The 13247-nt window shown below is 36.0% G+C and overlaps 1 protein-coding gene across 1 annotated transcript; it reads left to right on the forward strand.

Annotated features, from left to right (window-relative positions):
- The first annotated feature begins 6638 nt into the window (after nt 1-6638).
- Nucleotides 6639-13247, forward strand: LOC121745758 (inner membrane protein PPF-1, chloroplastic-like). The gene is made up of 11 exons (XM_042139716.1): nt 6639-7103; nt 8195-8305; nt 8526-8600; nt 9264-9324; nt 10503-10576; nt 10681-10785; nt 11040-11147; nt 11256-11359; nt 11836-11985; nt 12065-12194; nt 12896-13247. Exons 1-11 carry the CDS (start codon nt 6804-6806, stop codon nt 12995-12997), a joined length of 1320 nt encoding a protein of 439 aa, XP_041995650.1. The 5' UTR covers nt 6639-6803; the 3' UTR covers nt 12998-13247.

The following is a 13247-nucleotide window of genomic DNA, read 5'->3' on the forward strand; positions in this document are numbered from 1 at the left end:
TTAATGGACATGAAAATTTCGTCCATTCCATAATAATGAAAGGGACGATTTTTTCAAAGTGAATTCTCCTCCGTGAGATATTCAGCTCCTCCTCCGTGAGAAAGTTCTGTCTTCTTTATTCGAGTCCTAGTGTTTCGATAAGATCAGTCCACCCTGATGTCGGAATACAGTTCGGGACACCAGTCAGAAGATCCGTGGTCTAGTATTGAAGATCATTGTGGAGAAGGCGCAAACAATCGACGATTCTTTGGAGAATCAAATCGGTAAATTGGCTAACTCCGTAGCAAGCATGTTTTAAGGATTATTTGTGCTAAAGCATGTTTGAAATTCAAGTTATGAGCATGATACATGTGATAATTATGCGAATATACTTTGTCTGAATAATCTGCTAAATAGATCCGTATTATGTGATCCGTTAGAACGCACGCTTCCGCTACCAACCCCTTCAGAGCCGTAATTTGGAAGAGTGTGAAGCAGAAATGCATCTCGGACTCGACCATGGAAGCCGAGTATGTGGCCGCTTCGGAGGCTGCAAAAGAGGCAGTATGGTTCAAGAACTTCCTTATGGATTTAGGTGTGGTTGCGAATCTGCCCAAGTGCATCACGGTTTATTGTGACAATTCTGGTGCTGTGGCAAATTCGAAGGAACCAAGAGCTCACAAAGCGAGCAAACACATAAAGCGGAAGTATCATATCATAAGGGATATAGTGCAGAGAGAAGACATACAAGTGGTCAAGATTGCGTCAGAGAACAACCTGGCAGATCCTTTTACAAAGGCATTGGCGGTAAAACCGTTCGAGGGCAACGTTGAAGGGATGGGAGTTCTACCCATTCAAGACCTCAACTCGCTTTCAGTATAAGTGGGAGAAATTTGACGTGTGCACACTATTTTGTATACTCGAAAGCTGTTTTGAGTATAAGTGGGAGATTGTTAGGGTTTGTATACTAGAAATCACCTTTCGAGTGATTGAATACTGTAAAACTCTAATAATTATTTTCCAATGAATGCAACAGATTATTTTTGTCATAATGTTGTTATGTTTTACATTTAATGGATGTTTATTGCATATTTAAATGTATAAGCGAACATAACATAACTCTAAGTCTTTGTTCTAGTACACCGGTTGTGGGTTGCGCTCAATTTAAGGTACGCGGTCAGTTCTTAACAAAGAAAAATAAGAATTTCACAACCCAGATAGACCTAGACTACCTATCGTGAAAGACTGCAATGTCAGTCCGATTATTTCTAAGCCTTATTGAAATATGATGACGTTGGTGTGGGATAGCACTGAATGGATCTAACAGCAAGACGAGTCTTTCCGCTATCTACTGAAAGACGAGGTCTTGATAATTAATTTCTTAATCAATGTACATTAGCATTGAGCATATGATATTGAGTATCTACTACTTTGACTTACCAAAGGTGCGGGTTTTTCGTCACCCAACGATCCATGTATATTGGGTAGTGGTGATCATTGTCTAGCGGTGCTATGATTGCTATTATGTTGAATCGTGTGCGAGGAGAGTCTCGTTTGATAACATCCACAAGAGGAGCTCGAAACGAGGTTTTATTATTCGGAACCTAGCTAGTTGGAGTTTAATTACTCTATGAATAATAAATAAGAGTTTCTTGCTAAGTCCACTCTTGGAGAATAAAATATGTTAATTAATTAAGTCCATAGCAGACATTAATTAATTAATGGATGTTTCTATCTTAAGCGCGGGAAATGAATTAAACAAATAAAAGGAAACCCGGAATACTTGTAATTTCGGATCTGGAAAGGCAGTGCAATATTACTTATGTAGTAGCTGCTTGTAATATTCCAACATAAGCTTATACTCCCTCCGTCCCATGCTACTCGCACTTTTCATTTTAGGCCGTAAATTTAGGATTGATTTTTTTGTGTGATTAAAAAAGAATTTTAGGTGTAATGAGACATCACTTAATAAAAGAGCTCTTAACTTAAACTAACATATTAATTAAATGCATTAATTCTAACTTAAATTATAAATAGTGTAAGGACTTTGTGACGAGCCGAAAAGCAAACGTGCGAGTAGCACGGGACGGAGGGAGTATTAAATTGTGGGTTCAATTTAATTAGTAAAAAACTAATTGGGTGAGGCCATGTCCAAATTCTTCCTTAGATCCCTGACTGGGCCCAATATGTGACTTTATAGAAAGGAGAATAAAGGAGACAGAAAATATAATTAATATATCTACAATTTTCGTTCTCCTCTAGAGAAAGAGAGAGAATTCGAAAATTGCTCCCTCCGTGAGCTGAGTTCTGTCTTCATTATTCGAGTTCTAGTATTCTGGTGAGATTTGCCCACACAAATATCAGTATACAGTCCGGGACACCAGTCAGAAGATCAGAGGTCGAGTACTGAAGATCTTCACGTGGAGACGGAGCAAGCCATCATCGATTCTTGATTGAATCAACGAGGTAAATTGGTTAATTCCCCAGTGAGCATGTTTTAGGGATTTTATATGCTAAAGCATGTTTTAATTCAAGTTATGAGCATGATACATGTGATAACTATGCGAATAGAATTTATCTAAATAATCTGCTAAATAGATCAAATTTATGTGATCGGATATCATGCACGCTTCTGCTGCCAACCCCTTCATTGTGCTCATTCTCCATCGTTCTTGGTTAATCATCGTAGAGAGGTTTATGTAATTGTTCACACAATTAGTCCAACAAATTTCACATGGGAAAAATTAAGAGAGGGATAGAGATCTTCTTAGGCCATGTTTGATTGTTGAGATACTATTCCTTTTGAGTTCACGTATTGCTGAGATAGTATTCCTTTCGAGATGTTTATTGTTGAGATATAACTCTGATTTTATTTGAGCTATTCCTATTATTTCGAGTTATTTCCAAGCATACAATTGTTTTCCCCTTTCTTTCCTGCTTCTTTAACCCCCTAGTCGCGATCAATCATGTTTTCTATCCTTAGAAAATGCGGTCGTAACGCTTGTAATGCACATAACTCTTTGTATGTGAGCTGCAAATCAAGATTATCTGCTTCTTTCTGTTATTTGACACAACTCTCTTTTTGGTGTATTACAGGTTGGAAGATAACCTCGGCATTTGATAAGTCTATTTTTCCAGTTGATGTATCTGTGGTACTGGCTCTCGTCTTGCAGGAACTTTGTAGTTTCTTGTATATAAGTTGTGTTCTGTGTTGAGGTTGATACTCCCTGGATGGGAAAACCTGATAAAACCAAGATGACTATAAACTAGCTATCATGTAACAGTTGGGATTCGAGTCGTATTAGAAATCCACAATAGGACGCCCTAGCCAATTGCTGGGGTTTGGTGCCCATTGCACAGCGGAAGACTTGTACAAAACAAATAAATTAGATAAGGATCTATTTGACCGATTATGCTATTAATCAATTCACATGTTAAACAGATAATTGCATGCTAGAACGCAAATAATTCATGCTCAAAGAAAATAAATCCTAAAACATGAATTCTACGGTTTAGAGTTACCGATTTGATTCTTCAAAGAATCGTCAATCCTCGCGCCTTCTCCACGTGATGGTCTTCAATACTAGACCACGGATCTTCTGACTGGTTTCCGAACTGTATCTCGATATCAGGGTGGGCTGATCTTATCAAAATACTAGGACTCGAATAAAGAAGACAGAAATTCCTCACGGAGGAGAGCTGAAGAATTTTCGAGCTCATCTACTAATTAGAGAGGGGGACGAAAATTTCATAGAATAATAATTGTATTTTCTGTCTCATTTATTCTCCTATTTATATTAAGTTCTTATTGGGCCCAGTCAGAGATCTATGGAAGGTTTTGGATATAGCCTCACCCAATTAGCTTTTTACTAATTAAATTGAACCCACAATTTAATATAAGCTTATATTGGAATATTACGAGCAGTCACTATATAAGTAATATTGCACTGCCCATCCAAATCCAAAATTACAAGTAATCCGGGTTTCCGTTATGTTTATTGTTCATTTCCCGCTCTAAAGATATAAATGTCCATTAATTAATTAATGTCTGCTATCGACTTAATTAAATAACATCTTATTAATTCAAAGAGTGGACATAGCAAGAAACACTTATTTATTATTCATGGAATATTTAAATTCCAACAGGTCAGTTTCCGAATAATAAAACCTTGTTCAAGCTCCTCTTGAGGACATTATCAAACGAGACTCACCTCGCGCATGATTCAACATAATAACAATCCTAGCACCACTAGATATTAATCACCACTATCCAATATATCAGGATTATTGGGTTGCGAAAAACCCGCACCATTTGATAAGTCAATGTAGTGGATAACCAATACCGTATGCTCAATGGTAATGTATATAGATTAAGAAATAGTTATTTATCAAGACCTAGTCTTTCAGTAGATAGCATAAAGACTCGTCTTGCTGTTAGATCCATTCAGTGCTATACCACACCAACGTCATCTTATTTCAGAAAGCCTTAGAAATAATCGGACTGACATTGCAACATTTCACGATAGGTAGTCTAAGCCTATCTGGGTTGTGAAATTCTTCTTTCTCTTTTGCAAAGCATTGCATAGAACCGACTATGTTACCTTAAAGTGGACGACGCCCACAACCTGTATACTAAGCAAAAGACTTAGACTTTGTTTGCTTCTTATACATTTGAATGTTTATAAAACATCTTATAAATGCACAAGCAAACACAATGTAATAATATATTGATCTTATTCGTGCGATACTACTCAAATAATACTGAATAGGGTTAAAAGTAGATTGTAAAGTTTTTCGTATACAGGCAAGATTCTATTCGCGCGAACTTGCTCGAAACATGTTTTTCAGTATACCAAACCTAACACCAATAGCCTAGCACTAGGACTAACCAAAAACATTTCATGTCACATCACTAGGACTTCCCACAGCATGCCACATCATCAGAACTTCCCATAGCCCAGTAATAGGCTAGCACTAGGACTAGCCGACGCCCTAGCCAAGGAAATAAATTCACAAATACGGAATTAAAAATTCGACACGAATACGGAGAAAGTGCAACCATTTTATTTCATAAAAAAATATACTCCCTCCGTCCCATTAAATATGCAACATTTGCTTTTCAGCACGAGATTTTATGTAGTGTTGTTTTGTGAGTTAATGAAGAGAGAGTAAAGTAAGAGAGAAGAAAATGTAGAGTGAGTATTGTTTCCATTTTTAGAAATGTTTCATTTTTAATGGGACAGACCAAAAAGGAAAACGTTTAATTTCTAATGGGACAGAGGGAGTACATAGTTCAAATTAAAAAAAATATGATTGGTGTTTATTAAATATTAAAAAAATGAAGTGCAATGAGTTGTAAATATAGAGTATAAATAAAAAAAATTAAAAAATTAAAAAATCGGCTAGCCGATTGCTTGTCCGCACAATAGCGGACGAGCGATCGGCTAGCACTAGGACTAGCCGATGTAGTCGGCGGATGAGAGCTCGTCCTACTTCGGGACGTCCGTCGCGTTAGCCTAACGCAATATTGGACGTAGCCACGCCATTCCCGCTAGTCTGTGCTGTAGTCCGCTATTGTGGAATGTTTTTGTATTGATATAGTATTGCGTTGAGAGAATTCAAGCTTTAGTACATTTGCTTGAATTCCTAAATTTAAACATACTCCCTTCGTCCATGTAAAGTATGAACTCTTTCCTTTTTAGTTTATCCCTGAAAAGTATGAACATTCTAATTTGGAATCTATTTTCTCTCTAATGTGGTGAGACTCATTTTCTATTAATAATACTTTAAAAACTTTTTTCCTTTTTCTATCTATTTCTCTCTTACTTTACTAATTGTACATTTAAACCCGTGACAAATTAAATGTTCATATTTTTCAGAGACGGAAGGAGTATTATTTGAAGACGAATTAATGACTACCTTAATTTTATAAGATTTTTAATTAGATAAAATTAGAACAAAATAAAAAGTGGGTATTGACGCTTAATTTTATAAGATTTTTAATCAGAGACGGAAGGAGTATTTTTAACTTTCCAAAATTTTGTTTTTTACATGAACGTTAAACTTGACATATAATATCACAAACTCGTATAGTTGTTGCACTTTTATCACTTATGACAAAATCCGACTACATTTCACTCATCATCACTGAAAAATGATAGTTATGTGATTACAAAGTTCCTAGAATGCAGATATTGTTATCTATCTCATTTTAATGTAGTCGAATTTTGTCCCCGGTGATATAAATGCAACAACTATATATAAGTTTGTGATAAGGTGTGATCAATTGCTAACTTTTTTAAGTTGCTAACTCTGTTAACTCATCAATGCAGTGTATGAAAAATGTCAACACAATGACATTAATATGTCAACTCATAATTTTATTGACATTTCAATATATTGTGTTGGCATTTTTAATAAACTGCATTGAGTTAGCAGAGTTAACAAATTAAAAAGTTAACAATATAACGCACTCTAGTTCGTGATATACTGATATTATAAGCCAAGTTTAAAGTTCATGTGAAAATTAAATTTTTAAAAAGTTCTGTAATATTAAGCGTCGATACACCAGAAAAAATTGAAATTTGCATTTTGCCAGAATTAGAGCATCCGTAATAGCAAAATAAAAATTACGGATAACATCCGTCCCTATTGTGATGCTCTTAGAGCAAAATAAAAAATTTGAAAGAATCAAACAACGGATAACACCGGAAAACCATTATTTGCCCTCCAAAAATATCCATTCACGACCTGAAAAACTGTCGTTTCTACTTCACAAAAATTAGTTGTGAGAGAAATTCAATCCCTTATTGAATTCCTCTTCCATGGCGAGGATCCTGATTTCCTCGCCCTCTTTCTTCGGAACTCGCTTTCCCTCACTTTCCCGCCATGGAATGATTCCCTCTACCAGGCGCATCAGCACCGGAGTGAGCTTCAGCCTCCATCAGCTGCCGCCTACCGACCACTTCAGTGCGATTGTTCAGAGAACTGAGACCTTGCTCTTCACGCTCGCCGTCGCCCTTGACGGAGGCGCTGGGTCGTCCTACTCGGCCACTGCTGCCGCCGCCCAGAAGAGCGGAGGATGGTTCGGCTTTATTTCGGACGCCATGGAAGTTGTGCTCAAGGTAGGTAAAAGGTCTTCTAACTTCTCTGAGATTCGTAAAATATTTGAGAGGTAATTTCAATACAACATATTTTGCACGAATTGCTCTGTAATGCAAAACCTTATCGCGTTCAAGTAGTTGGAGTCAATGCTATGAATAGAAATTGCTATAGGAAGAATTGAAGGCCCCTCCGTTCCTTGTTAATTGAGAATAGTTTGTAAGTGATGGTGTATTAAACAAGAGAGACAGTTATTTTTTTGCTAAAAATAGAAACGACTCAATTAAATTGGAATTTTCCAGAACAGAAAAATGACTCAATTAACATGGAGCAACAAGTAGTTATACCCCACCCTGAACAGAAACGAAAATGGTTATTGTAGCAGCACAACTCAATTAGGATGCAAATCCTATACGGATGAGGGAAGACTATTCAAACCTTTTTCCATATTAGTTAAAGCTTAAGGACTGTCTCTGAGGTCATTCTCTTCTACTTCCTTGCACTCTTTATGTGTTTATTCTGCACTTCTTCATGACACATGAGGTTATTGCATGGCTAGGATTTTACAACCAATCGCCACATCCTCATGATGTTTTTTTTTAAAATTGACATGGTCATACAAATAGGAAATCAGATTGATAACTTGGCAACTTCTGAAGATATATCAGAAGAAATCAATATTTTTCTTCACATTTCTACTTTATCAGCGGGCTCAATAATCTATATTTGGTGAAAGTACTTTTTATCTGTCTTCATGTTACTAGCACTTTTTTCCCCTTTCGATTGGCGCAGGGCTGTTTCAAATTTTTTTGTATGCATCATGAGATTGGCTTGAAGTTCCTCATTATTTATATGTGGCTTGAAATCATTTTATGAATGAAGGATTAAATGCATCAGTTCTACAGATAAAAATGATTTTAGACTAGTAGAAACTGAACAAATTATGAAAGTGGTGTCCTGCAAGGAATTATCCTAAGGCAATATAAATTTGGTTTGATAAACATTGATTAGCTTTCAAACAGGGTCAGCCAATTTCTGGTATTTTAATCCATTATTAAAAATTATGATGAATGTATCAGCACTTTTGGTTAACAAGTGACTTTTATTGTGTCAGATACTTAAGGATGGACTTGCAACTGTTCATGTTCCGTACGCATATGGATTTGCCATAATACTACTGACCGTTATTGTTAAAGTTGCCACACTCCCTTTAACAAAGCAACAGGTAATATGTTGCTTCAGTGACTATTTGGAATATGAGACATGTTCTATTTGGCATTTTCCACTAATAAATCCCTTGCTATCTCACAAATTTCTTTTTCTTTATCAAGGCTTTCTTGGATATGTTTTTTTTGTGTAACTATCACATGTTATTTCCTTTTGTAAATATCGTTTACTAACTAAGATAGTATCTGTAGATTAATGTGCATTTCATTCTATGTAAGGTTGAGTCTACACTAGCAATGCAGAATCTTCAACCAAAGATAAAAGCAATCCAACAAAGATATGCTGGAAATCAGGTGAGTGTCTTAATTGTGTCATTCAATATTTTTTGCTAATTGTAATATATGCGTGTCAACTTGAACATTTGTGCTTTGAGTTAATTAAAAATCTTGGAGTCTTAACAATCTTGAGCGTGAGAGGTGAACAAAAACACAAAGTATCAGTTTTTATTGGATTTGAGGCTTCATTTAATTCATATTCATATAAGTCTATTATTTAATAAGGTGAATTGTTGCACAGTTACCCTTGCGGATCATAACTGTTTTATACAGAATTGTCTTGAACATCACTGACGGATGGATTTAATCTGTTCCTGTTATCATGCATTCAAGTTTTGGTTCTCAGCATTTCTGTTCATGTTGTCATGGAGGTTGGAAAAGCCTAAATTAACAGTCATGCAGATCGGTAGTTTAAAAATATCATGGCTTCTTAATCTGCTGAGAGGCCAACTCATGAAAAGGTGTGTAAATGCTTTAGTGAATCCTATTACATGATCAACACAACACACTTCACCATCACTATGGTGTTGGCCATGTTGAGATTGAATTAGAACCGTAAGCAATCTTGCTTTGAAGTCTTGATTCCTCTGCTTAAATTTTGAGTCATAGAGACAAACAAACTACTATAAATTCTTGCCACTTGCCCTGGTGAACTAGAATCTAATGTGGTAAAATTTTCAGGAAAGAATACAACTCGAAACTTCTCGTTTATACAAACAAGCAGGGGTTAATCCTCTAGCAGGTATAGTTTGTATCTATCTATCAGTTCAAGTTTTCCGTCTGTTTTAACTTTTTATTTACTTGATGCTGCATAATTGAAAGATATATGCAACTATATAGCATTTTGGGAATACACAGTTCCCTCCCTACCATACATGGGCATTCTTAATGTCCCAAGTCAATCAACTTGTTTTTTCTTATTGATCCAGTAAAACCAGTCGTTTCCCCCTCAACTGGTGTGGTCATTTAGGTATTTTTGGAATTATAATTCGCAAAGGTGTTCTAGTCCTACTGTATCCAGCCATTTTCACGTGGCAGATTATCTTGCCATGTCTAGCCGTGCTGTAGTTTTCTGCAATACTGGATAGATAATGCATTTTCCAGTCATTACATATCTTTTTTGTACTTCTGACATTCCACCCATACTCTTGGTAAATGAGGTCATTTATTTGTGTTGCAAAGAAGTATTCACAAAAGAAGTACTATTACTAAAAAATGGTGATACGGAATGGCGAGTCTACAAGCGAGGAGAGCGGCAGGTAGTTTGGCCAACAAACTCGGAGGATACGGTGGGATGAAGGTTGTTGCGGATGGCATGCATATCTCGGCAGATTATATTATTAATTATTGTATTTCTGTTCCTTTAATTTAGCACTAGAATCGCCTACAAATAGAGAGGGTTTTCAGATAGAAAGATCATCTTTGAGAGATCAGACTTAGGACAATTCATATCGTAGGCCTCCTTTGTGAGGATTTGTTTACTTTTGTTCTTCTCAATTCAGTTAATAAAGCCGAGAGATTTCCTTCCCAAAAGTTATTAAAATTCATTGTGGCAATTTATCAAACAGTTGGTGTGTGGAAATTTATCAAACAGTTGGTGTGTTAGTGTGCTGAGAGTCATTTGTCGAGCATCTCTCGTGCTCATATCAGATCGGTCGCCTTTCCTCTTAACAAATGGTCAAGCAGTATTAGTCGGACTCCGCTAAAGATGGGTTCGGTACACCTGTGGTCAAACCAAAAAAAATGTTAAATCGTTTATAAAATACAATTCTTTATCATTCTAACTTTGAACTAAGTCTTCACCAAAAAATTGCTCCATTCTGGTTGGAAATCTCATCATCACTTGTATGATTTGGGTGGGCTACTCAAGATAGTTTCTTATAGATTGGTGTTTTTCCCTTGTCAAATTATTATCACCAGGATGTTTACCAACCTTGGCTACAATACCAGTCTGGATAGGTTTATATCAAGCTCTTTCAAATGTAGCAAATGAGGTAAACAAGAAACTGATTGATAGCATTGACATATTTACCTACCGTCACTTGGTCTGTAATGATGACTGTTCTATTTTTCCTCATGTTACTTTAATGCTAAACAGGGACTGCTGACTGAAGGGTTCTTTTGGATTCCTTCTTTGGGAGGACCCACAACCATAGCTGCTCGACAAAGCGGAGCAGGAATTTCCTGGTTGTTTCCATTTGTGGTAATTGAACTTTAGCAATAACAAGACTTGGAGAAAAATTGCAAAAGATAATGCTATACTTCAATACGTGTATCTCCATCAAACATGATAGGTGTACATGAACCTAGCTGAAACATGCATAATGGAATGAAGGTTTAGTTGGTCTCATTGTCATTGTATATTTTCATGCAATTCTTTCTACCAGTGGAATATAGATTATCATGGTGCATACAGAATAAATGGTTAATATATATTCTCCATGGGGCATTTTGCAGGATGGACATCCACCACTTGGTTGGCAAGACACTGCTGCTTACCTTGTTTTACCTGTTCTACTTGTTGTATCACAGTTTGTCTCCATGGAAATAATGAAGCCTCCACAAGTAAGTTTGCACATAGTTATCTCTCTCTCTCTATATATATATATCTATCTTTTCAGCATCATTTGTCTTGCTACATTGCACTGATATCTTAATCCTCTCCTCTGCTAGACAGATGATCCAAATCAAAAGAACACACTTCTTGTATTAAAGTTTCTTCCCCTCATGATTGGCTACTTTTCGTTATCTGTTCCATCTGGATTGTCAATATACTGGTAATTTTCATCATCTTTTAGTTATATTTCACGGGATGCATATCTTCTGAAGTGTATACCTAATAGTACAAGTTTGACTGCCATGTGTTTATAATACGTGCTAAGATCTATCCTTAATCATATAATCACCCTAGGCAATATAAATTCTAAAACATCCACATAATTTTTTAAATATTGTATGCTACTATGATTGATAAATTGTAGAATGAGTAACTAAAATGGCAATATCGAGGGTGCAGGTATTATAGAGAATAAGACTAACAAAATAATATAGGCTACAATAAGGTATTCTGTAATATTATCAGCGAGGATTATGCTCTAAGTTTGATTCGTCAAAAACTGCTGATATGGTCTTGTCAAACAGCCAACAAAGCAATTGTTACGAGTAATTTATATGATAACTGTATGAGTGACATTTTGTGCTACTGTAAAACTTAAAGCTAACCACTAACACTCTAACATGTTCTATCACTTAGGTTCACAAATAATGTGCTTAGCACAGCACAACAAGTATGGCTACGCAAATTGGGAGGAGCGAAGCCTGTTGTGGCTGAGAATGCCGGTGGGATAATCAGTGCTGGACGTGCAAAACGGTCAGGTGCTCAGCAGGAACGAATGGGTGAAAGGTGGGGTTCTGATTCAGTAGTTTCTATTGTTTGCCTTTTCAATGTCCTTCAGATTATAACTAAATTGGTTCTAAAACAGATTCAAGCAGCTTAAAGAGGCAGACAAGAAGCAAAAGCCTAGTGCTCTGCCTGCAGATGATTTCTTGGTGTCAGATCCAGGTGATCCTGACTCTGAAGATGAATCTGACAATGATGATACTGAACTGAAGGTACATTTTGGCTCAGTATTCACATGAGAAAAACTACTAAATTTCTTTCCAAGTTGTCTTATAGTGTCAAAATGTGTTCGTACAAATCAAACTTATAACTTGATTTTTCGCTTGGAAAAGAAATATGTCCTCCGGTTTTATGTTCCATGAACATCTAACAGTTGCTCTGGAGGTGGATGCATCCAAGATGCTTTATTCCCATTCGTGCACATCATTCTTGAATATGCACCTAATATATGTACACTGTCTCACCTTTTTTTTTTCTTTTAAAGCGAATGTAAAGAACTATTCTAGTAAAATTGCTCCACCTCTGCAATATTAACTTCCTAATTCTTGTTTGGGATGCCCATCAATCAATAACTTTTCATTTCTTAATAAATGAATTTACGTCTTTATCATTGTTAAATAATGAAGTATACTTTAGTTTTCAAACACCACTCTTTCAGCCCAAGTTGTATATTTTTACCCTCTCATCTTTCATCTTAAACACTAACATTTCCTTTTTTATAAGAAAGAGTTTTATTTGTATTTTTGCGAAAAGCTAATAGGTTTTTACAGTAGGAGCTTCATGTTTAATTGAGTATTCAGATCAATGCATACCATTAGAGATAGCATCCATTTCTACATCATGTTATGACTTATCCATGTTTTCTTTTGAATGGTGAATTAACTTAAAGAGTACCAATTGGTTACTATATCAGGATAAGGAAGTTCTTGAAGAGGCATATGCATCTAGTAGTGCAAAAACAGTTCCTTCAGCACCTAGGAGAAGTAAGCGATCAAAGCGAAAGCGTACGGTATGATCCTATAAATTTTGTAGTTACAATGAATTTTGTATATTGTTTGAAATTTGAAATTAATATATAGTGGCCATTTTCTTTCGGGTGAATAGTTTAAGGTCCACGATATCATTAATGTCATATTTTGTTAGGTTGAGATTGGTTGTGGCCTGTAATGTGAACTGGTCATTCAGCCTTCAACTGTATAAGTTGTGCATATCAGAAGTTATATCTTACAGATGCAAAAAATCATGAATAGTATTTCATTTTTTTA

The sequence above is a fragment of the Salvia splendens genome, chromosome 1, assembly GCF_004379255.2.
Source record: "Salvia splendens isolate huo1 chromosome 1, SspV2, whole genome shotgun sequence".
NCBI lineage: Eukaryota > Viridiplantae > Streptophyta > Magnoliopsida > Lamiales > Lamiaceae > Salvia > Salvia splendens.